This window comes from Anomaloglossus baeobatrachus, chromosome 4 (assembly GCF_048569485.1).
Source record: "Anomaloglossus baeobatrachus isolate aAnoBae1 chromosome 4, aAnoBae1.hap1, whole genome shotgun sequence".
Lineage (NCBI taxonomy): Eukaryota > Metazoa > Chordata > Amphibia > Anura > Aromobatidae > Anomaloglossus > Anomaloglossus baeobatrachus.
The window spans coordinates 682,611,135-682,637,655 of NC_134356.1; the positions used below are offsets into that span (position 1 = coordinate 682,611,135).

The 26,521-nt window shown below is 49.3% G+C and overlaps 1 protein-coding gene across 1 annotated transcript in view; it reads right to left on the minus strand.

Annotated features, from left to right (window-relative positions):
* DNAH2 (dynein axonemal heavy chain 2) overlaps positions 1 to 26,521 on the minus strand; it is a 253,646-nt gene that overhangs the window by 204,007 nt on the left and 23,118 nt on the right. The window contains exons 2-9 of the mRNA XM_075346717.1: positions 12,393 to 12,523; positions 12,127 to 12,182; positions 6,462 to 6,632; positions 6,154 to 6,382; positions 5,953 to 6,063; positions 5,632 to 5,870; positions 5,240 to 5,431; positions 4,887 to 5,044 (exon numbers count right to left, since the gene is read on the minus strand). Coding sequence (XP_075202832.1) covers positions 4,887 to 5,044; positions 5,240 to 5,431; positions 5,632 to 5,870; positions 5,953 to 6,063; positions 6,154 to 6,382; positions 6,462 to 6,632; positions 12,127 to 12,182; positions 12,393 to 12,507 — 1,271 coding nt within the window. The 5' untranslated portion in view covers positions 12,508 to 12,523. The remainder of the gene's footprint in view (positions 1 to 4,886; positions 5,045 to 5,239; positions 5,432 to 5,631; positions 5,871 to 5,952; positions 6,064 to 6,153; positions 6,383 to 6,461; positions 6,633 to 12,126; positions 12,183 to 12,392; positions 12,524 to 26,521) is intronic.

Here is a 26,521-nt window from a genome sequence, read left to right on the forward strand (position 1 = left end):
CGAGAAGAGGGGAGAGCGAGAAGAGGGGAGAGCGAGAAGAGAGGAGAGCGAGAAGAGGGGAGAGCGAGAAGAGGGGAGAGCGAGAAGAGGGGGAGAGCGAGAAGAGGGGGAGAGCGAGAAGAGAGGAGAGCGATAAGAGGGGAAAGAGAGAAGAGAGGAGAGCGAGAAGAGAGTAGAGTGAGAAGAGGGGAGAGCGAGAACAGAGGAGAGCGAGAAGAGAGGAGAGCGAGAAGAGAGGAAAGTGAGAAAAGAGAAGAGCGAGAAGAGAGGAGAGCAAGAAGAGAGGACAGCGAGAAAAATAGGGAGTGAGAAGAGAGGACAGCGAGAAGACAGAGAGAGAAGAGGGGAGAGCGAGAAAAGAAGAGAGCAAGAAGAGAGGAGAGCGAGAAGAGAAGTGAGAAAAGAGGAGAGCGAGAAGAGGGGAGAGCGAGAAGAGGGGAGAGTGAGAAGAGAGGAGAGCGAGAAAAGAGGAGAGCGAGAAGAGAGGAGAGCGAGAAGAGAGGAGAGCGAGAAGAGGGGCGAGCAAGAAGAGAAGAGAAGAACGAGAAGAGAGGAGAGCGAGAAGAGAGGTGAGAGACGAGAGAAGAAAGAAGAATGAGAAAAGAGAAGAGTGAGAAGAGGGGAGAGCAAGAAGAGAGGAGATCGATAAGAGAGGAGAGAGAGAAGAGAGGAGAGCAAAAAGAGAGGAAAGCGAAAAGAGAGGAGAGCGAGAAGAAAGGAGAGAGAGAAGAGAGCAAGAAGAAAGGAGAGTGAGCATAAAAGGAGAGTGAGAAGAGGGGAGAGTGATAAGAAAGGAGAGTGAGCATAAAGGAGAGTGAGAAGAGAGGAGAGCGAGAAGAAAGGAGAGTGAGTATAAAGGAGAGTGAGAAGAGAGGAGAGCGAGAAGAAAGGAGAGAGAGAAGAGAGGAGAGCAAGAAGAAAAAAGAGCAAGAGAGGAGAATGAGAAGAGAGGAGAGCGAGAAGAGAGGGGAGTGAGAAGAGGGGAGAGCGAGAAGAGAGGAAAGGAAAGAAGAGCAAAAAGAGAAGAGAGTGAGAAGAGGGGAGAGCGAGAAGAGAGGAGAGCGAGAAGAGAGGAGAGAGAGAAGAGAGCGAGAAAAGAGGAGAGCGAGAAGAGAGGAGAGCGAGAAGAGAGGAGAGCGAGAAGAGAGGAGAGCGAGAAGAGGGGAGAGCGAGAAGAGGGGAGAGCGAGAAGAGAGGAGAGTGAGAAGAGGGGAGAGCGAGAAGAGAGGAGAGTGAGAAGAGAGGAGAGCGAGAAGAGAGGAGAGAGAGAGTGAGAAAAGAGGAGAGCGAGAAGAGAAGAGAGCGAGAAGAGGGGAGAGTGATAAGAGATCAAGAAGAGAGGAAAGCAAGAAGAGGGGAGAGCGAGAAGAGAGAGGAAAGCGAAGAGAGGACAGCGAGAAGAGGAGAGCGAGAATAGAGGAGAGTGAGAAGAGGAGGAGAGCGAGAAGAGAGAGGAAAGCGAAGAGAGGACAGCGAGAAGAGAGAGAGCGAGAATAGAGGAGAGTGAGAAGAGGGGAGAGCGAGAAGAGAGGAGAGAGAGGAGAGCGAGAATAGAGGAGAGTGAGAAGAGGGGAGAGCGAGAAGAGAGGAGAGAGAGGAGAGCGAGAATAGAGGAGAGTGAGAAGAGGGGAGAGTGAGAAGAGGGGGAGAGCGAGAAGAGAGGAGAGTGAGAAGAGGGGAGAGCGAGAAGAGGGGAGAGCGAGAAGAGGGGAGAGCGAGAAGAGAGGACAGCGAGAAGAATGGAGAGAGAAAAAAAGAGAAGAGAGAGAAGAAAGGAGAGTGAGAAGAAAGGAGGTGAGAAGAGAAGAGGACGAGAATAGAGAAGAGTGAGAAGAGATGGGGGTACAGGATAATAACACTGATGACACTGAGGGTACAGGATAATGACACTGACAGTGGGGGTACAGGATAATGACACTGGGGGTACAGGATAATGGCACTGACATTGGGGGTACAGGATAATGACGCTGGGGGTACAGGATAATGACACTGACATTGGGGGTACAGGATAATGACACTGACATTGGGGGTACAGGATAATGACACTGGGGGTACAGGATAATGACACTGACATTGGGGGTACAGGATAATGACACTGACATTGGGGGTACAGGATAATGACACTGACATTGGGGGTACAGGATAATGACACTGGGGGTACAGGATAATGACACTGACACTGGGGGTACAGGATAATGATACTGGGGGTACAGGATAATGGCACTGACATTGGGGGTACAGGATAATGACGCTGGGGGTACAGGATAATGGCACTGACATTGGGGGTACAGGATAATGACACTGACACTGGGGGTACAGGATAATGACGCTGGGGGTACAGGATAATGGCACTGACACTGGGGGTACAGGATAATGACACTGGGGTTACAGGATAATGGCACTGACATTGGGGGTACAGGATAATGACACTGGGGGTACAGGATAATGACACTGGGGGTACAGGATAATGACACTGGGGGTACAGGATAATGACACTGACATTGGGGGTACAGGATAATGACGCTGGGGGTACAGGATAATGACATTGACACTGGGGGTACAGGATAATGACACTGGGGGTACAGGATAATGACGCTGGGGGTACAGGATAATGACACTGACACTGGGGGTACAGGATAATGACACTGACACTGGGGGTACAGGATAATGACACTGACACTGGGGGTACAGGATAATGACATTGACACTGGGGGTACAGGATAATGACACTGACACTGGGGGTACAGGATAATGGCACTGACACTGGGGGTACAGGATAATGACACTGACACTGGGGGTACAGGATAATGGCACTGACACTGGGGGTACAGGATAATGACACTGACACTGGGGGTACAGGATAATGACACTGGGGGTACAGGATAATGACACTGACACTGGGGGTACAGGATAATGACACTGACACTGGGGGTACAGGATAATGACACTGGGGGTACAGGATAATGACACTGACACTAGGGGTACAGGATAATGACACTGGGGGTACAGGATAATGACACTGACACTAGGGGTACAGGATAATGACACTGGGGGTACAGGATAATGACACTGGGCGTACAGGATAATGACACTGGGGGTACAGGATAATGACACTAACACTGGGGGTACAGGATAATGACACTGACACTGGGGGTACAGGATAATGACACTGGGGGTACAGGATAATGACACTGACACTAGGGGTACAGGATAATGACACTGAGGGTACAGGATAATGACACTGACACTAGGGGTACAGGATAATGACACTGACACTAGGGGTACAGGATAATGACACTGGGGGTACAGGATAATGACACTGGGGGTACAGGATAATGACACTAACACTGGGGGTACAGGATAATGACACTGACACTGGGGGTACGGGATAATGACACTGGGGGTACAGGATAATGACACTGACACTAGGGGTACAGGATAATGACACTGAGGGTACAGGATAATGACACTGACACTAGGGGTACAGGATAATGACACTGACACTAGGGGTACAGGATAATGACACTGGGGGTACAGGATAATGACACTGGGGGTACAGGATAATGACACTAACACTGGGGGTACAGGATAATGACACTGACACTAGGGGTACAGGATAATGACACTGGGGGTACAGGATAATGACACTGACACTAGGGGTACAGGATAATGACACTGGGGGTACAGGATAATGACACTGGGGGTACAGGATAATGACACTGACACTGGGGGTACAGGATAATGACACTGGGGGTACAGGATAATGACACTGACACTAGGGGTACAGGATAATAACACTGACACTGGGGGTACAGGATAATGACACTGGGGGTACAGGATAATGACACTGGGGGTACAGGATAATGACACTGGGGGTACAGGATAATGACACTGACACTGGGGGTACAGGATAATGACACTGATACTGGGGGTACAGGATAATGACACTGGGGGTACAGGATAATGACACTGGGGGTACAGGATAATGACACTGGGGGTACAGGATAATGACACTGATACTGGGGGTACAGGATAATGACACTGGGGGTACAGGATAATGACACTGGGGGTACAGTATAATGACATTGGGGTACAGGATAATGACACTGACACTGGGGGTGCAGGATAATGACACTGATACTGGGGGTACAGGATAATGACACTGATACTGGGGGTACAGGATAATGACACTGATACTGGGGGTACAGGATAATGACACTGGGGGTACAGGATAATGACACTGGGGGTACAGTATAATGACATTGGGGTACAGGATAATAACACTGACACTGGGGGTACAGGATAATGACACTGACACTGGGGGTACAGGATAATGACACTGACACTGGGGGTACAGGATAATGATGCTGACACTGGGGGTACAGGATAATGACACTGGGGGTACAGGATAATGACACTGGGGGTACAGGATAATGACACTGACACTGGGGGTACAGGATAATGATGCTGACACTGGGGGTACAGGATAATGACACTAACACTGGGGGTACAGGATAATGACACTGACACTGGGGGTACAGGATAATGACACTGGGGGTACAGGATAATGACACTGGGGATACAGGATAATGACACTGGGGGTACAGGATAATGACACTGACACTGGGGGTACAGGATAATGACACTGACACTGGGGGTACGGGATAATGACACTGGGGGTACAGTATAATGACACTGGGGTACAGGATAATGACACTGGGGGTACAGTATAATGACATTGGGGTACAGGATAATGACACTGACACTGGGGGTACAGGATAATGACACTGACACTGGGGGTACGGGATAATGACACTGGGGGTACAGTATAATGACACTGGGGGTACAGGATACTGACACTGGGGGTGCAGGATAATTGGGGGTACCTGTGGTGAGTCTGTGCCGCCCTCATGTACTGCTCCTTCCACGCTGTGCAGCATTGTATACAGTCCTGTAACACTTGGCGACCTGACGTGATGAAACCCTCAAATATCCGATCTAATGAGATTTCTCGGCTGCAGAGTCGGATTATTTCATTACTTATCTGTGAAAACGAGGAGGAGGAGAAGGTGTGCTGTACATAATGGGAGCAGGACATTCGGTTCACGTATGTATTGTAGAGGCCAAATCCAGACCCCCACATGGAGTCTGGGGAGCAGCCCCCCCATCCGGTGCTAGTATGAGCTGATAGATGGGGACAACTGGGGTTTGTGAATAGGCAATGATTTTTCATTCTCACCTTCCGGAAAAGTGAGGTCAGGCGTTCCCGGGTGTTGTAGTAGGGAGAGTTGACCCAAATGATGCGGACGAGGCTGAGGAGGCGAGGAAGTTTATTGGGAATGTCCTTGATCTTGAGGGACATCATCTCTTCAAATGGTTGTTTCAGAAGAGACAGGAAGCTGAGGTTGGACTGCGCCTGGAGGGAGCCCTCCTGTGAGTGGGGAGACACAGGTATAGTCAGGATATGGAGGGTCTCCAGGTCAGGACCCTCATTAATCACCCAGTGTCCTGCTCTGGAGGACCCGGCACATGCACCCATGACGGATGATCTTTTGAGGAGGTGCTGCGGGGCACTGATCACTTGCCTTCAGCTTTCTTCTGGCTTAGGCATTATTCTTTAGGGGGTCTCACCTGGATCTGCTTGGACAGCTTCTGAAATGGTCCAATATACGATGACTTGGCCAGCTGGAGGATGAGCTCGATGCGTTTCACCCCCGGCTTGTCCAGCTGCGTGCTGATCCCGGACAGGTCAGCACATCGGTCTTTCCAAAACTCGATTTCCTCCAGAGGTCCCGAGCTCTCCCGCATCTCCACTGCCTCCTGTGCGCTCAGGACCTCCTTGATCTGACGAGTCCAGTGCACCATGGCGGCTGTGAAGAGGACAGATGGACGGTCAGCTAGACACGATCACAACAAGACAGGGAATACTGCCATGTTGCACCACACACTCACTCTCCAGCCTCTGGACCAGCTCCTTGTCGTTCACGGCCTCTTCAGCCTTTAGGTTCATGGCTTCTATGGGGATGTAGAGGACGGTGTGACCCTGCAGCTTGTACCTGGTGTCTGGCAGAGGAAGCAGAGGTCAGAGAAGATACAGGTTGGATAACTCTTGGCTTTCTCTAGGGTGCAGAGAACGTGATAGAGATGGGCTACCTGTGAGCGCCGCCAGGAAGCGGTGGACGTGGGCCAAGAAGTCGTTGCGGATGCTCTCGGGCCAGCTATTGTCGTTAAAGATGTACGGGGCGTAGATGCCGTTCATTAGCCTGAGCAGCGTTACAATGTAGGACCCCCGCACAGATCCAAACTGCAGGGTCTCATCCAGGTTCTCAGGGGTCAGAGGGACCCGGTCCTTCCTGATGAAGTAGATTAATTGCTCCACGTTCTGAAAGAGAATTTACATAGAGGTCTCCATGTTATATTGGACAATGTGACCTCTAAGGTGATGACAGGGGATCACCCACCTGTGCCGGCATATTGGGGTCAACGTGCAGACCAGAGTGGGGGTCAAAATACACAGAGAGGGTCTCTTGTGTGACATCCGCGGCAAACTGGTCCAATGCAGCATCAAGCTCGGCCGTCCACATCTCTGGGGTCAGACGGCTCAGGACAATCTTCTGCTTCAGGTTGGGCTTCTTAGGTGGTGAAGACACAAAAAAAGACGTCAGCAGTCAGTAATGGAGTAACAAACAGAGTATTACTAAGAGGGGTAACATGGAGTATTACTAAGAGGGGTAACATGGAGTATTACTAAGAGGGGTAACATGGAGTATTACTGAGAGCAGTTAAATGGAGTATTACTAAGAGGGGTAACATGGAGTATTACTAAGAGGGACAACATGGAGTGTTACTGAGAGGGGTAACATGGAGTACTACTGAGAGGGGTAACATGGAGTATTACTAAGAGGGGTAACATGGAGTATTACTGAGAGAAGTTAAATGGAGTATTACTAAGAGGGGTAACATGGAGTATTACTAAGAGGGATAACATGGAGTGTTACTGAGAGGGGTAACATGGAGTACTACTGAGAGTGGTAACATGGAGTATTACTGAGAGTGGTAACATGGAGTATTACTAAGAGGGGTAACATGAAGTATTACTGAGAGTGGTTACATGGAGTACTACTAAGAGGGGTAACACGTAGTATAAAGCCCCCTACACACGCTTCAATATATCTCACAATCCGTCGTTGGGGTCAAGTTGTAAGTGACGCACATCCTGCATCGTTTGTGAGGTATCTGCGTGTGACATCTACGTGCGATCAGGATTGAACGCAAAACCGTTGATCGCAAACACATCGTATCTTTGTCTAGAATTGAGCGTTTTGTTGCAGGAACCTAGCCAATTGTAACGTGTGACATCCCTCATACGATTTTGGTGTCTGAGACTATGTGCGCAGGTGTGCGCTCTGCACCGCAGCTTAAAAAAGGTCCGCTTCAGAGCGCAGCTGAAAAGCCGCGTTCTGAAGCGCCTCACAATGTCTGTCATTCACTAATCTCTGTCAGTCGGTCACTATCTCTGTCCCTCACTCTCTGTCCATGTCAGTCTATCCCCCTCTCTCATATACTCACCGATCCCCGGCGCTGCACGGCGTTCACACTGCTCCGGCGGCTTTTACTGTTTTGAAAAAGCCGGCCGCCCATTAAACAATCTCGTATTCCCTGCTTTACCTGCCCACCGGCGCCTATGATTGGTTGCAGTGAGACACGCCCCCACGCTGAGTGACAGGTGTTACACTGCACCCAATCACAGCCGGTGGGCGTGTCTATACTGTGTAGTGAAATAAATAATTAAATAATTAAAAAAAACGGCGTGCGGTCCCCCCCAATTTTAATGCCAGCCAGATAAAGCCATACGGCTGAAGGCTGGTATTCTCAGGATGGGGAGCTCCACGTTATGGGGAGCCCCCCAGCCTAACAATATCAGCCAACAGCCGCCCAGAATTGCCGCATACATTAGATGCGACAGTTCTGGGGCTGTACCCGGCTCTTCCCGATTTGCCCTGGTGCGTTGGCAAATCGGGGTAATAAGGAGTTAGCCCATAGCTGACAATAAGTCCTAGATTAATCATGTCAGGTGTCTATGAGACACCCTCCATGATTAATCTGTAAATTACAGTAAATAAACACACACACCCGAAAAATCCTTTATTAGGAATAAAAAACACAAACATATACCCTGGTTAACCACTTTAATCAGCCCCAAAAAGCCCTCCTTGTCCGGCATAATCAAGGATGCTCCAGCGTCGCTTCCAGCGCTGCTGCATGGAGGTGACCGGAGCTGCAGAATACACCGCCGCTCCTGTCACCTCCACACAGCAAATGAAGAGAGCCGCGCGATCAGCTGAGCTATCACTGAGGTTACCCGCGGCCACCGCTGGATCCAGTAACAGCGGGTAACCTCAGTGACAGCTCAGCTGATCGCGCGGCTGTCTTCAGTTGCTGTGTGGAGGTGACAGGAGCGGCGGTGTCTGCTGCAGCTCCGGTCACCTCCATGCAGCAGCGCTGGAAGCGACGCTGGACCATCCTGGATTACGCCGGACAAGGAGGGCTTTTTGGGGCTGATTAAAGTGGTGAACCAGGGTATATGTTTGTGTTTTTTATTTCTAATAAAGGATTTTTCGGGCGTGTGTGTGTTTATTTACTGTAATTTACAGATTAATCATGGAGGGTGTCTCATAGACGCCTGACATGATTAATCTAGGACTTATTGTCAGCTATGGGCTGCCATTAACTCCTTATTACCCCGATTTGCCAACGCACCAGGGCAAATCGGGAAGAGCCGGGTACAGTCCCAGAACTGTCGCATCCAATGTATGCGGCAATTCTGGGCGGCTGTTGGCTGATATTGTTAGGCTGGGGGACTCCCCATAACGTGGAGCTCCCCATCCTGAGAATACCAGCCTTCAGCCGTATGGCTTTATCTGGCTGGTTTTAAAATTGGGGGGGACCGCATGCCGTTTTTTTTAATTATTTAATTATTTATTTCACTACACAGTATAGACACGCCCACCGACTGCTGTGATTGGGTGCAGTGTGACACCTGTCACTCAGCGTGGGGGCGTGTCTCACTGCAACCAATCATAGGCGCCGGTGGGCGGGGAAAGCAGGGAATACGAGATTGTTTAATGGGCGGCCGGCTTTTTCAAAATAGTAAAAGCCGCCGGAGCAGTGTGAACGCCGTGCAGCGCCGGGGATCGGGGATCGGTGAGTATATGAGAGAGGGCTGCTCAATTCAGTTACTCAGGAGTTTAGCGGTCACCGGTGAGCCCTTCACAGGTGACCGCTAATCAGGACGCGACACAGACAGAGCCGCAGCATGACAATGAAGTCGGGTGAAGTTCACCCAAGTTCATTCTGACAGTGCGCCTCTGTCTGTGTCTGCTGTCATCTGCCATTCAGCTCTGCTACATGGCTGTCTGTGTCTGCTGTCAGCGGCCATGTAGCAGAGCTGAATGGCAGATGACATAGTAAAAACGCATCCCTACACATTACACACGCTTGTCAAGTCAATAAATAAAAAAAAAAAAAAAAAAAAAGGTGCCCAATGCATACGTCACAGAACGCATGATCTAAAGGATCACACATAAAATTGATCAATTTAACATAGACTACTAACGCTCGTGTGACAGCAAATGAACGACCTACGTGCGATCTCATAAGATCCCGTATGCAACCTGGGCGTGTAACATCGCAAATGCGATTGTACAACTAATTGCAACGTGTAAAGCAGGCTTTACTGTGATTAGTTACATGTAATATTATTAAGAGGGGTAACATGGAGTATTACTGAGATTGGTTACATGGAGTATTACTAAGAGGGGTAACATGGAGTATTACTAAGAGGGGTAACATGGAGTATTACTGAGATTGGTTACATGGAGTATTACTAAGAGGGGTAACATGGAGTATTACTAAGAGGGGTAACATGGAATATTACTAAGAGGGGTAACATGGAGTATTACTAAGAGGGGTAACATGGAGTATTACTAAGTGGGATAACATGGAGTGTTACTGAGAGGGGTAACATGGAGTACTACTGAGAGGGGTAACATGGAGTATTACTAACAGGGGTAACATGGAGTATTACTAAGAGGGGTAACATGGAGTACTACTAAGAGGGGTAACATGGAGTATTACTAAGAGGGGTAACATAGAGTATTACTAAGAGGGGTAACATGGAGTGTTACTGAGAGGTGTAACACGGAGTACTACTGAGAGCGGTAACATGGAGTATTACTAAGAGGGGTAACATGAAGTATTACTGAGAGCGGTTACATGGAGTACTACTAAGAGGGGTAACATGGAGTATTACTGTGATTAGTTGCATGTAATATTATTAAGAGGGGTAACATGGAGTATTACTGTGATTAGTTGCATGTAATATTATTAAGAGGGGTAACATGGAGTGTTACTGAGAGGAGTTACATGGAGTATTACTAAAAGGGGTAACATGGAGTATTAATGGGAGGGGTAATATGGAGTATTACTAAGAGGGGTAACATGGAGTATTACTGAGAGCGGTTACATGGAGTATTACTAAGAGGGGTAACATGGAGTGTTACTAAGAGGAGTTACATGGAGTATTACTGAGAGGGGTAATATGGCATATCAGGAGTATCATACAGAGATGTTATCTGGAGTATAAGGAGCACTGCTTAGACATGGCGCATCAGGACTATTACATTGTGGTTTTATATGGAGTATTACACAGCGGTATTACATGGAGTATCAGGAGTATTACATTGTGGTTTTATATGGAGTATTACACAGCGGTATTACATGGAGTATCAGGAGTATTACATTGTGGTGTTATATGGGGTATTGGACATATTACTCAGATGTGTTATTATACAGAGACTGTGGAGTGGGCTGTCACATTGGAGTATCTTACATCCCCGTGCACAGGTGCCCCCGGCAGCTGATCATGTGTAATGACTGGGTGTTGGCGTGTGGTGGCGCTATGTACATTACCGGATACACGAGAAGACGGCAGAGGAGGACTGCACAGAATCGTCTCTGCTGCCTCCCGGCCAGAACATTCACAGACTAATGACTTCATGGAGTGAACATCTGTTGTGCGAAGGAGAAACAGGAGCCAGATGCCTCGTCCTAAACCCCCAACACACGGCTCACCGGAGAGAACATGCCCGGCATCAGCAGAAAGAGCCGGGGACACGTCCCACACCGCGGCCTGTCACCACGCACCACGACTGAGGGTCCACTCCACACAGAGACACGTGTACTGTCACCACGACAGAGGGTCTATTCCACACAGAGACACGTGTACTGTCACCACGCACCACGACCAAGGGTCCACTCCACACAGAGAGACACGTGTACTGTCACCACGCACCACGACCGAGGGTCCCCTCCACACAAAGAGACACGTGTACTGTCACCACGCACCACGACCGAGGGTCCACTTCACACAGAGAGACACGTGTACTGTCACCACGTACGCCAACCAAGGGTCCACTCCACACAGAGAGACACGTGTACTGTCACCACGACAGAGGGTCTATTCCACACAGAGACACGTGTACTGTCACCACGCACCATGACCAAGGGTCCACTCCACACAGAGAGACACGTGTACTGTCACCACGTACGCCAACCAAGGGTCCACTCCACACAGAGAGACACGTGTACTGTCACCATGCACCACGACCGAGGGTCCACTCCACACAGAGAGACACGTGTACTGTCACCACGTACGCCAACCAAGGGTCCACTCCACACAGAGAGACACGTGTACTGTCACCACGTACGCCAACCAAGGGTCCACTCCACACAGAGAGACACGTGTACTGTCACCATGCACCACGACCGAGGGTCCACTCCACACAGAGACACGTGTACTGTCACCACGCACCACGACCGAGGGTCCTCTCCACACAGAGAGACACGTGTACTGTCACCATGCACCACGACCGAGGGTCCACTCCACACAGAGAGATACGTGTACTATCACCATGCACCACGACCGAGGGTCCACTCCACACAGAGAGACACGTGTACTGTCACCACACACCACGACCGAGGGTCCACTCCACGCAGAGAGATACGTGTACTATCACTGTGTACATCGTCCTGTCCATCAGCGCATCCATGTCCTCGTGATCTTACCAGATCTAAGTGTTCCTGGACGGCCGTAGATAAGGACGGGTCGTGTTCTGCATCGTCTGTGAACAGAGAAGAGTGAAAACCAATGTAAATGTCATCATACAATGGCCAAACGAAAACGTCACGTATCTCACTGCCCCATTCCCGTGTAGTCAGAGGTCTCGGGGCCGTGATCAGGAGAGATCTGTGATCCCTGTGTAAGGAGTGAATCTGGCGGGTCACACAGTATGAGCGGGAATGGCCGGTACCTGTGTGTGACAGCGACTTACCGCCCTCCTCACATTTGCTTCTCTCAGGACGGGCCTGTGCGTCTCCCGATGACCAGTGATCTGAAGTATCCACAGGGCGCAGGTCAGGCGAGGCACGGACGTCTGTGTCCGCCATGATGCACCCGGCGCTCCTAGAGAAAACAATACGATACACAGGACACATTCATATGGAAAGTGTTACAGCGGGCGTCTGCTGCAGGTGCTACAGGGCTTATGTGACACAGCGATGGGCAATGGGTCTTTTGGCCGTGTTTTCAGTAACTATGGGTCTTTTGCGGGTGTTCTTGGTATACAGCGGGTCTTCTGGGAGTGTTCCCAGTATACTGTGGGTCTTTTGGTGGTGTTCCCGGTATATGGCGGGTCTTGTGGAGTGTTCCCGGTATATGGGAGGTCTTGTGGAGTGTTCCCGGTATATGGTGGGTCTTGTGGAGTGTTCCCGGTATATGGTGGGTCTTGTGGAGTGTTCCCGGTATATGGCGGATCTTGTGAAGTGTTCCCGGTATATGGTGGGTCATGTGGAGTGTTCCCGGTGTATGGTGGGTCTTGTGGAGTGTTCCCGGTATATGGTGGGTCTTGTGGAGTGTTCCCGGTATATGGTGGATCTTGTGAAGTGTTCCCGGTATATGGTGGGTCTTGTGGAGTGTTCCCGGTATATGGTGGGTCTTGTGGAGTGTTCCCGGTATATGGTGGGTCTTGTGGAGTGTCCCCGGTATATGGTGGGTCTTGTGGAGTGTTCCCGGTATACGGCTAGTCTTTGGAGTGTTCCCGCTACATGACGGATCTTGTGGAGTCTTCCCGGTATATGGTGGGCCTTGTGGAGTCTACCCGGCATACGGTGGGTTTGTGGGGGTGTTCCCGGTATATGGCAGATCTTTTGAAGTGTTCCCGGCATACGGTGGGTTTTTGGGGGGTATTCCCAGTATATGGCAGATCTTTTGAAGTGTTCCCAGTATACGGTGCGTCTTGTGGAGTGTTCTGGTATACGGAGGGTTTTTGGGGGTGTTCCCTGTATATAGCGGATCTTGTGACGTGTTCCTGGTATACGGCGGGTTTTTGGGGTGACCCTGGTATATGACGGATCTTGTGAGATGTTCCCAGTATATGATGGGTTTTTGGGGTGTTCCCGGTATATGGCAGATCTTGTGGAGTGTTCCCGGTATGCGGCAGATTTTGGAGAGTGTTCCCGGTATACGGCAAGTTTTTGTGGGGTGTTCCCTGTATGTGACGGATCTTGTGAAGTGTTCCTGGTATACAGCGGATATTGTGGAGTGTTTCCAGTATACGCCGGGGTTTTTGTGTTCTCAGTATGTGACGGATCTTGTGGAGTGTTCTCGGTATAAGGTGGGTCTTTTGGGGGTGTTCCCGGTATACATCTGTTTTTTGGAGGTGTTCCTGGTATATGGCAGATCTCGTGGAGTGTTCCCGGTATATGGCGGATCTTGTGGAGTGTTCCCGGTATATGGCAGGTCTTGTGGAGCATTCCTGGTATATGGCGGATCTTGTGGAGTGTTCCCGGTATATGGCGGATCTTGTGGAGTATTCCCGATATACGGCAGATCTTGTGGAGTGTTCCCGGTATATGGCAGGTATTGTGGAATGTTCACGGTATATGGCAGGTCTTATGGAGCATTCCTGGTATATGGCAGGTCTTGTGGAGCATTCCTGGTATATGGCGGATCTTGTGGAGTATTTCCGATATACGGCGGATCTTGTGAAGTGTTCACGGTATATGGCGGATCTTGTGGAGTGTTCCCGGTATATGGCGGATCTTGTGGAGTGTTCCCGGTATATGGCGAATCTTGTGGAGTGTTCCCGGTATATGGCAGATCTTGTGGAGTGTTCCCGGTATATGGCAGATCTTGTGGAGCATTCCTGGTATATGGCGGATCTTGTGGAGTGTTCCCGGTATATGGCGGCTCTTGTGGAGTATTCCCGATATACGACAGATCTTGTGGAGTGTTCCGGGTATATGGCAGGTCTTGTGGAGTGTTCCCGGTATATGGCAGATCTTGTGGAGCATTCCTGGTATATGGCAGATCTTGTGGAGTGTTCCCGGTATATGGCGGATCTTGTGGAGTATTCCCGATATACGGCAGATCTTGTGGAGTGTTCCCGGTATATGGCAGGTCTTGTGGAGTGTTCCCGGTATATGGCAGGTCTTGTGGAGTGTTCCCGGTATATGGCAGGTCTTGTGGAGCATTCCTGGTATATGGCGGATCTTGTGGAGTATTTCCGATATACGGCGGATCTTGTGAAGTGTTCACGGTATATGGCGGATCTTGTGGAGTGTTCCCGGTATATGGCGGATCTTGTGGCGTGTTCCCGGTATATGGCGGATCTTGTGGAGTGTTCCCGGTATATGGCGAATCTTGTGGAGTGTTCCCGGTATATGGCGGATCTTGTGGAGTATTCCCGATATACGGCGGATCTTGTGAAGTGTTCACGGTATATGGCGGATCTTGTGGAGTGTTCCCGGTATATGGCGGATCTTGTGGAGTGTTCCCGGTATATGGCGGATCTTGTGGAGTATTCCCGATATACGGCAGATCTTGTGGAGTGTTCCCGGTATATGGCAGGTATTGTGGAGTGTTCCCGGTATATGGCAGGTCTTATGGAGCATTCCTGGTATATGGCAGGTCTTGTGGAGCATTCCTGGTATATGGCGGATCTTGTGGAGTATTTCCGATATACGGCGGATCTTGTGAAGTGTTCACGGTATATGGCGGATCTTGTGGAGTGTTCCCGGTATATGGCGGATCTTGTGGAGTGTTCCCGGTATATGGCGAATCTTGTGGAGTGTTCCCGGTATATGGCAGATCTTGTGGAGTGTTCCCGGTATATGGCAGATCTTGTGGAGCATTCCTGGTATATGGCGGATCTTGTGGAGTGTTCCCGGTATATGGCGGCTCTTGTGGAGTATTCCCGATATACGACAGATCTTGTGGAGTGTTCCGGGTATATGGCAGGTCTTGTGGAGTGTTCCCGGTATATGGCAGATCTTGTGGAGCATTCCTGGTATATGGCAGATCTTGTGGAGTGTTCCCGGTATATGGCGGATCTTGTGGAGTATTCCCGATATAAGGCAGATCTTGTGGAGTGTTCCCGGTATATGGCAGGTCTTGTGGAGTGTTCCCGGTATATGGCAGGTCTTGTGGAGTGTTCCCGGTATATGGCAGGTCTTGTGGAGCATTCCTGGTATATGGCGGATCTTGTGGAGTATTTCCGATATACGGCGGATCTTGTGAAGTGTTCACGGTATATGGCGGATCTTGTGGAGTGTTCCCGGTATATGGCGGATCTTGTGGCGTGTTCCCGGTATATGGCGGATCTTGTGGAGTGTTCCCGGTATATGGCGAATCTTGTGGAGTGTTCCCGGTATATGGCAGATCTTGTGGAGTGTTCCCGGTATATGGCGGATCTTGTGGAGCGTTTCTGGTATATGGTAGATCTTGTGGAGTGTTCCCGGTATATGGCGGGTCTTGTGGAGTGTTCCCGGTATATGGCGGATCTTGTGGAGTGTTGCCAGTATGTGACGGATCTTGTGGAGTGTTCCTGGTATATGGCAGGTCTTGTGGAGCATTCCTGGTATATGGCGGATCTTGTGGAGTGTTCCCGATATATGGCAGATCTTGTGGAGTGTTCCCGGTATATGGCAGGTTTTGTGGAGTGTTCCCGGTATATGGCGGATCTTGTGGAGCGTTTCCGGTATATGGCAGATCTTGTGGAGTGTTCCTGGTATATGGCGGATCTTGTGGAGTGTTCCCGGTATATGGCGGATCTTGTGGAGCGTTTCTGGTATATGGCGGGTCTTGTGGAGTGTTCCCGGTATATGGCGGATCTTGTGGAGTGTTCCCGGTATATGGCGGATCTTGTGGAGTGTTCCCGGTATATGGCGGATCTTGTGGAGTGTTTCCGGTATATGGCGGATCTTGTGGAGTGTTCCCGGTATATGGCGGATCTTGTGGAGTGTTCCTGGTATATGGCGGATCTTGTGGAGTGTTCCCGGTATATGGCGTATCTTGTGGAGTGTTCCCGGTATATGGCGGATCTTGTGAAGTGTTCCCGGTATATGACGGATCTTGTGGAGCGTTCCCGGTATATGGCGGATCTTGTGAAGTGTTTCCGGTATATGGCGGATCTTGTGAAGTGTTCCCGGTATATGGCGGATCTTGTGGAGTGTTCCCGGTATATGGCAGGTCTTGTGGAGCGTTCCCGGTATATGTCGGATCTTGTGGAGTGTTTCTGGTATATGGCGGATCTTGTGGAGTGTTCCTGGTATATGGCGGATCTTGTGGAGTGTTTCCGGTATATGGCGGATCTTGTGGAGTGTTCCCGGTATATGGCGGATCTTGTGGAGTGTTCCCGGTATATGGCAGATCTAGTGGAGCGTTCCCGGTATATGGCGGATCTTGTGAAGTGTTCCCGGTATATGGCGGATCTTGTGCAGTGTTCCCGGTATATGGCAGGTCTTGTGGAGCGGTCCCGGTATATGTCGGATCTTGTGGAGTGTTCCTGGTATATGGCGGATCTTGTGGAGTGTTTCTGGTATATGGCGGATCTTGTGGAGTGTTCCCGGTATATGGTGGGTCTTGTGGAGTGTTCCCGGTATATGGCAGATCTTGTGGAGTGTTCCCGGTATATGGCGGATCTTGTGGAGTGTTCCCGGTATATGGCGGATCTTGTGGAGTGTTCCCAGTATATGGCAGATCTTGTGGAGTGTTCCTGGTATATGGCGGATCTTGTGGAGTGTTTCTGGTATATGGCGGATCTTGTGGAGTGTTCCTGGTATATGGCGGATCTTGTGGAGTGTTTCTGGTATATGGCGGATCTTGTGGAGTGTTCCCGGTATATGGTGGGTCTTGTGGAGTGTTCCCGGTATATGGCAGATCTTGTGGAGTGTTCCCGGTATATGGCAGATCTTGTGGAGTGTTCTCGGTATATGGCGGATCTTGTGGAGTGTTCTCGGTATATGGCAGATCTTGTGGAGTGTTCTCGGTATATGGCGGATCTTGTGGAGTGTTTCTGGTGTATGGCGGATCTTGTGGAGCGTTCCCAGTATATGGCGGATCTTGTGGAGTGTTTCTGGTGTATGGCGGATCTTGTGGAGTGTTCCCAGTATATGGCAGATCTTGTGGAGCGTTTCTGGTATATGGCAGATCTTGTGGAGCGTTTCTGGTATATGGCGGATCTTGTGGAGCGTTCCCAGTATATGGCAGATCTTGTGGAGCGTTTTTGGTATATGGCAGATCTTGTGGAGTGTTCTCGGTATATGGCAGATCTTGTGGAGTGTTCTCGGTATATGGCAGATCTTGTGGAGTGTTCCTGGTATATGGCGGATCTTGTGGAGTGTTTCTGGTATATGGCGGATCTTGTGGAGTGTTCCCGGTATATGGTGGGTCTTGTGGAGTGTTCCCGGTATATGGCAGATCTTGTGGAGTGTTCCCAGTATATGGCGGATCTTGTGGAGTGTTCCCAGTATATGGCGGATCTTGTGGAGTGTTCCCAGTATATGGCGGATCTTGTGGAGTGTTTCTGGTATATGGCAGATCTTGTGGAGTGTTCCCAGTATATGGCAGATCTTGTGGAGTGTTCCCGGTATATGGCGGATCTTGTGGAGTGTTCCCGGTATATGGCAGATCTTGTGGAGTGTTCCCAGTATATGGCGGATCTTGTGGAGTGTTCCCGGTATATGGCAGATCTTGTGGAGTGTTCCCGGTATATGGCAGATCTTGTGGAGTGTTCCCGGTATATGGCAGATCTTGTGGAGTGTTCCCGGTATATGGCAGATCTTGTGGAGTGTTCCCGGTATATGGCAGATCTTGTGGAGTGTTCCCGGTATATGGCAGATCTTGTGGAGTGTTCCCGGTATATGGCAGATCTTGTGGAGTGTTCCCGGTATATGGCGGATCTTGTGGAGTGTTCCCGGTATATGGCAGATCTTGTGGAGTGTTCCCGGTATATGGCAGATCTTGTGGAGTGTTCCCGGTATATGGCGGATCTTGTGGACTGTTCCCAGTATATGGCAGATCTTGTGGAGCGTTTCTGGTATATGGCAGATCTTGTGGAGCGTTCCCAGTATAGGCTGTGTTTTGTTTTTGAGTGTTCCCAGTATGTGACGGATCTTGTGGAGTGTTCCCGGTATAGGGTGGGTCTTTTGGGGGTGTTCCCACTATACTGCGAGTCTTTTCGGGGGGGGGGGAGGGGTGTTTTGCTATACTGTGAGTCCTTTAGCTTATCAGTCTTTCCTACCTAAGAAGAGTGACATGTCTTGTTAGAAGTGAAAGGGTTAACTTGAATAACTGAACACAATTTGTGCGCCCCCACAGACAGGACAGGAGGTAAATAAGCCCCTGTCATTGCTCGGGCTACTGTGTATTTTCCAGCGCTGACTCAGACAGCGTGCCAGCTGCCAGGACTCGCCAGTGAGCCCACGTACCGCAGGACGTTCTGGAGCCCGTGCCCAGATATTCCCTGTTATTTAAGATGTGAACACGGAGAAGAAGCGAGCTGCCGAGGGTAAGCCGTGTCCGCACATGTAAGCGCACTGAAGCACGTAATATGCGCTCTGATTCCCACACGTGTACTTGCTTAAAGGGCAACTCCAAGAAAAAAGGATGACTGATGATGTCATCATCCGCGGGTCACAGAAGTTACTGTATTGCTATAGTTCCCTCACATCATGGTACAGCGAGCGCCTCCTATCAGTAGTGTATGTGTAGTGACCTACAAAGACCTCTCCGAAACAGCGCCTTTTATTGATACTGTATGTCTAGTAACACCCGAGGACCTCCCAAGTACAGTGCGCCCCATCAGTAGTGTATGTCTAGTAACACCCAAGGACCTCCCCAAGTACATTGCATCCTATTGGTAGTGTATGTCTAGTAACACCCAAGGACCTCCCAAGTACAGTGCGCCCTATCGGTAGTGTATGTCTAGTAACACCCAAGGACCTCCCAAGTACATTGCGCTCTATCAGTAGTGTATGTCTAGTAACACCCAAGGACCTCCCCAAGTACATTGCATCCTATTGGTAGTGTATGTCTAGTAACACCCAAGGACCTCCCAAGTACAGTGCGCCCTATCGGTAGTGTATGTCTAGTAACACCCAAGGACCTCCCAAGTACAGTGCGCCCTATCAGTTGAGTATGTCTAGTAACACCCAAGGACCTCCCCAAGTACATTGCATCCTATTGGTAGTGTATGTCTAGTAACACCCAAGGACCTCCCAAGTACAGTGCGCCCTATCAGTAGTGTATGTCTAGTAACACCCAAGGACCTCCCAAGTACAGTGCGCCCTATCAGTTGAGTATGTCTAGTAACACCCAAGGACCTCCCCAAGTACATTGCGCTCTATTGGTAGTGTATGTCTAGTAACACCCAAGGACCTCCCCAAGTTCATTGCGCTCTATCGGTTGAGTATGTCTAGTAACACCCAAGGACCTCCCAAGTACAGTGCGCCCTATCGGTTGAGTATGTCTAGTAACACCCAAGGACCTCACAAGTACATTGCATCCTATCAGCAGTGTATGTCTAGTAACACCCAAGGACCTCCCCAAGTACATTGCGCTCTATCGGTAGTGTATGTCTAGTATCACCCAAGGACCTCCCAAGTACAGTGCGCCCTATCGGTTGAGTATGTCTAGTAACACCCAAGGACCTCACAAGTACATTGCATCCTATCAGCAGTGTATGTCTAGTAACACCCAAGGACCTCCCCAAGTACATTGCGCTCTATCGGTAGTGTATGTCTAGTAACACCCAAGGACCTCCCCAAGTACATTGCGCTCTATCGGTAGTGTATGTCTAGTAACACCCAAGGACCTCCCAAGTACAGTGCGCCCTATCAGTTGAGTATGTCTAGTAACACCCAAGGACCTCCCCAAGTACATTGCGCTCTATCGGTAGTGTATGCCTAGTATCACCCAAGGACCTCCCCAAGTACATTGCGCTCTATCGGTAGTGTATGCCTAGTATCACCCAAGGACCTCCCCAAGTACATTGCGCTCTATCGGTAGTGTATGCCTAGTATCACCCAAGGACCTCCCAAGTACAGTGCGCCCTATCGGTTGAGTATGTCTAGTAACACCCAAGGACCTCACAAGTACATTGCATCCTATCAGCAGTGTATGTCTAGTAACACCCAAGGACCTCCCCAAGTACATTGCCCTCTATCGGTAGTGTATGTCTAGCAACACTCAAGTAACTGAATAGGATAACTGAAGTGAGCACTAATATATATATTATGAGTGCAAGCCAAAAAATACATACTATATACGGATAAGGCTGCACATCAAACTTAGATAATAGTATAATGCCTCAAGCATATGGACAAATATTGGAAAATACAATGAAAAAATGCTACTTGCTAACTTGAACATGTGAATAATGAATTGCATACCTGCCATGAATATTAGGAAAAAGGAGATATTTAGCAATCACATTGATCAATGTAACTGAGCCCCAAAACCTCGTCAAGGTATATCTCTATATTGGGGTCCCTAGCTCTGTGACCCTAACTGTGTGTCATCTCATTGCAATTAAAAACTGCTGTGGGTGGAGAGGGGTAACTAAGGACTTTCTTATATAGGAGATGGAAAAAACATGGCCGAAAGGGGCAGTTTTTAATTGCAATGAGATGACACACAGGGTCACAGAGCTAGGGACCCCAATATAGAGATATACCTTGACGAGGTTTGGGGCTCAGTTACATTGATCAATGCGATTGCTAAATATCTCCTTTTTCCTAATATTCATGGCAGGTATGCAATTCATTATTCACATGTTCAAGTTAGCAAGTAGCATTTTTTCATTGTATTTTCCAATATTTGTCCATATGCTTGAGGCATTATACTATTATCTAAGTTTGATGTGCAGCCTTATCCGTATATAGTAACACTCAAGACCTCCCAAGTACAGTGTGCGCTATCGGTAGTGTATGTCTAGTATCGCCCAAGGACCTCCCAAGTACAGTGCGCCCTATCGGTAGTGTATGTCTAGTAACACCCAAGGACCTCCCAAGTACAGTGCGTCCTGTCAGCAGTGTATGTCTAGTAACACCCAAGGACCTCCCCAAGTACATTGCGCCCTATTGGTAGTGTATGTCTAGTAACACCCAAGGACCTCCCCAAGTACATTGCGCCCTACTGGTAGTGTATGTCTAGTATCACCCAAGGACCTCCCAAGTACAGCGCGACCTATCAGCAGTGTATGTCTAGTAACACCCAAGGACCTCCCAAGTATAGTGCGCCCTATCGGTAGTGTATGTCTAGTGACACCCAAGGACCTCAGGAGTATAGCGTGACCTATCAGTAGTGTATGTCTAGTATCACCCAAGGACCTCCCAAGTACAGTGCGCCCTATCAGCAGTGTATGTCTAGTAACACCCAAGGACCTCCCAAGTACAGTGCACCCTATTGGTAGTGTATGTCTAGTAACACCCAAGGACCATATGAAAACACCAAAGGTCGCTCCTTTTCATAATATCATTGCTGCTGCCAGCACGATGTTGTTTGTCGTTCCAGCACACATCGCTGTGTGTGACACCGCAGGAACGACAAACATCTCCTTACCTGCGTCCACCGACAATGCGGAAGGAAGGGGGTGGGCGGGATGTTATGTCCCGCTCATCTCCGCCCCTCCGCTTCTATTGGCCGGCCGCTTAGTGACGTCGCGGTGACGTCGCTGTGATGCCGACCGCACCTCCCCCTTGAAGGAGATATTGTTCGGTGGTCACAGCGACGTCGCCGACCAGGTATGTGCATATGAAGCTGCCGTAGCGATAATGTTCGCTACGGCAGCAATCACAACATATCACATGTGTGACTGGGGCGGGTGCTATCGCGCTTGACATCGCTAGCAATTGCTAGCAATGTCGCAGCGTGTAAAGCCTGCCTAAGGATTAGGTTCAATATTAAGTGTTAATTTTTCACAGAATATAAAAGAATAAGTGATATTACAACCACAGCTTTAGAGAAACATAAGATGATGTTGAAATTGAGAAGATGGTATAGCTGTAGTCTAACAAAAAAGGAAACTGCAAGAGGTGGATGGAGAAGTCACAGGCAATAATGGACCAGGTGTGTTCAGAATAAAGGATGCTGTGAATCCATTTCCTCCTGAGATGTTGTGTGCAAAACTTAATTAGCCAAGACCTGAGGGTTCTTACTTCAGAGCCTTTTTTGACTTACACCTGAGTCTGTGTGAGTTCTTTGTGCTCACTGGCCGATAACTACAGTGACAGTTAGAGGACGCTGTACAGTAAATCAGGCTCGCTCAACAGTTTTTGGAGGCCCCAGCGAGATCACGATAACCGCTTTGCTCACCTGATGTTGCCGACTGCTCCAGGAGGAAGGAAAAAATTAAAACCGTTAGGTAAGTAGGATCCCTTATCCTACTTACTTTTCTCTTTGTCTCTTGGAGAGGATCCATGTCAGTTCTGGGAGGTTAGTGAGGTTTTTGTCCAGAGCCCTCTAGGGTTTCCAACTTTGCTGCTATACTATTGTGCATCAATTGTCTTTAGGCATATAAAGTGACAATTAACCAGTTTCGCCCACTGAATCTGGTCAGGGGCTTGCACAGTTCTTATGGGCTTTCTAGCAATTGGGGGATTGTTACATATTGTCTGTATATTTTGTGTAAATTATTGGCTTGTGATAATTGTGTCTGTAGTGTTATGATGATGGTCTCAAAGGAAGGTTGAAGATTAGGAAGACACAATTCCAGTCACCTGAAGCACAAATGTCTCCAAATCATGAAGTCCGAAGAGAGTACCACCCAAGTGAAGGGGGTACACGCTGAGGACTAGGAAGTTGGCAATCAAGTGTCCACCCTGCCCCTGATAAAGTCCCTTGGTCTACAAGAGAGTCTCACTGTTAAGGGGGCTTTACACGCTACGATATCGTTAATGTTTGGTCGCCGGGGTCAAGTGTTAGTGACGCACATCCGGCGTCATTAACGATATTGCAGCGTGTAATACTTACCAGCGACCTTAGGTGACCTCAAAAATGGTGAAAATCGTTCACCATAGAGAGGTCGTCCCAAAGTCAAAAATCGGTAAGGGTTGTTTAGCGTTGTGGTTCATCGCTCCTGCGGCAGCACACATCGCTATGTGTGACACCGCATGAGCGAGGAACGTCTCCTTACCTGCCGCCGGCCGCAATGAGGAAGGAAGGAGGTGGGCAGGATGTTACGTCCTGCTCATCTCCGCCCCTCTGCTTTGATTGGCCGGCTGCTTAGTGACGTTGCGGTGACGTCGCTGTGATGCCGAACGTCCCTCCCCCTTGAAGGAGGGATTGTTCGGCAGTCACAGCGACGCCGCCGACCAGGTAAGTATGTGTGACGCTGCGTAGCGAAAATGTTCGCTACGGCAGCGATCACAAACAATCGCATGCGCGACGGGGGCGGGTACTTACACGGTCGCTATCGCTAGAAATTGCTAGCGATATCGCTACCGTGTAAAGCCCCCTTTACACTCCATGATGGGGAACAATCAGCCTGCATAGTAGACACTGGAGAAGTCTGCACAGTTTTGAGAGTACAGGAAGTCCAAACCAAGTAGCATGGGATAACCACAGTGCCGGGGACTGGGCTGTCAGGGCAACCCATCACTCTGACATCAAGCCAACCAACGACTTGACAGTACAGGTGCTAATCACACAGTACCCTCTAAGCAGGGATTGGATAACAGCAATGGAAAATCATATCAAAGAATACATAAAAAGTAAGGTCTTAGAGGAATTCAGATCACCCAGGAACACACCATTTTTCCCAACAAAAAAAAAGCAGTGCAAGTACAAGCCTTTAGGGTGGTACATGATTTAAGGGAAGTAAATAAGAGGATCATAACGGATGATCCCATAAAACCCCCATACATGGATAGTGGCATCACATGAATATTCTCTGGAAATGATCCAAAAAACTATTACCGTAACTAAATATCTACGACCAACGTCTATGATTTTACCGTAGCTAATTGTAGATGGATCCAGATACTATTATGAGGGCGTCCCAAGACAGGATATGAAGTTACCACCTTTGAGGAGGAAATTATTGAAGAACCACTGCCGAACATTTGTTAGTAGAAGAGGCGATGTTCATGGTCAGACGGCCAATATTTACAGCGACGCTAGGTACTCGTACGGTGTGGCCCACATTTTTATTCTCATTTGGAGGAACAGAGACTTTGTGGGATCAACAGGAAAGCCAATCAAGAATGCTGAACTGATCAGGGCTATGTTCCAGGCTTTGCAATTACCAAGACTATCATGGCTATCATGAAGGTACAGGCCCACACCAGAGAGAATACATAAGGCAGTGGAGAACAAAAGGATAGACCAACCTGCCCTATAAGCAGCATTGCAGGACACCCCCCCCACACACACACAGTTCTACGTAGTGGCAGAGGTACTGAGCCTGGTGGACAAACTCCAGAAACAGTGCCAAAGGAACACGAGAGGGGAGTGGGACAAAATGGGAGCAACATGTATGAATGGACCGTATGTTGCCACACCTAGCGCCCACACTTTGGCCTAAGGAAACAATGGTGAACGCTCATGTCTTCACCGGAGTCCGCGCCTGCGACTTCTGCTTCGGACACCCGCTGGTAATAGGAGAAGAGTCGGTGCCATTGCCTTGGTGGGTGCAGGCTCCGCTCATCCACTAAGCTGGGTTTCCCTGGGACCTGCAGTACCACTGGCTGACTGTAGGTTTCATGTGTCTTCAAGGGAAAGTTACCATCATTCAGCTACAGCCAATGGGAAGACACCACACCCTTCTCCCCCTCCTGTCTGCTGGTCCCTGCCAGATATAGTTTTGTATTCCTGATTGTGTCTGGTTCCCGTTCTGTTCTGACGATTGATCCCTGTGTTTTGACCCCTGCCTGTTCTCAGCCCATTCTCCTGCCTGCTGTTTTTGTACCTCGCTGCCATCTCGGTTTTTTACCTCTACCTGATTTCCTGACTATGCCCTTGTTTGCCGATTTTGTTCCCTTTCTGTATGTCCTGTTTTGACCCTGCCTGTCGACTACTCTTCTTGGACTCAGCCTTCCACAAGTAGCGATCTCTGGGTCCCTGTAGTAATTCCAAATCCCTGTATAGGGGTTAAAGGGTTTCAGGGTTCTCGGGATCCTGCTTAATGAGTGGCTTTCCTCTAACCTGTCCGTGACAGCCATTCTGAGACTGCGGTTCCATGCAGGCCTCACATGAACATTGTCAATCATCACTAGTTGGCCCCTGTGTTCAACCAAGCAGCTATTAACTTTATTAATGGATTTCTGGTCAATGGACAAGACAATCCAGGGATAACAGTCAAAGTACCTAGGAAATGTCCAACCAGGCCACTGTACTCATTTCAGCGACTGCAGATTGATTTTATCCAACTGTCCAAGGTTGATACATGACTATGTGCTGGTCTGTGTGGACTTGTTCTCAGGTTGGCCAGAATTGTGGCCAGTGGCTAAAGCCACCGTAAAAATGGTAGCAAAAAAGTGAAGTGGTGTGTAGGTAGAGAAGTAAAGCGGGTTTTACGCGCTGCGATATCGTTAATGAATTATCGTCAGGGTCACGGTGTTTGTGACACACATCCGGCGTCATTAATGATATCGCAGTGTGTGACACTTATGAGCGACCTTAAACGATCGCAAAAGTGGTCAAAATCGTTTGCCGCGGAAAGGTCGTCCTGAAACCAAAAATCGTTTTCTGTTTATTAGCGATGTTGTTCCTCGTTCCTGTGGCAGCACACATCGCTATGTGTGACACCGCAGGAGCGAGGAACATTTCCTTACCTGCGTCCACCGGCAATGCGGAAGGAAGGAGGTGGGAGGGATGTTACGTCCCACTCATCTCCGCCCCTCCACTTCTATTGGACGCCTGCCGTGTGACGTCGCTGTGACGCCGCACGAACCGCCCCCTTAGAAAGGAGGCGGGTCGCCGGCCAGAGCGACGTCGCAGAGCAGGTATGTGTGTGTGATGCTGCCGTAGCAATAATGTTCGCTACGGCAGCGATCACACAATATCGCACATACGACAGGGGTGGGTACTATCGCTCTCAGCATCGGTAGCTGTGTAAAGCCTGCTTAATGGATAGTGAAGTTTTGCAAACCATCCTCCAAGTCTTAAGCCCCCGTTACACAT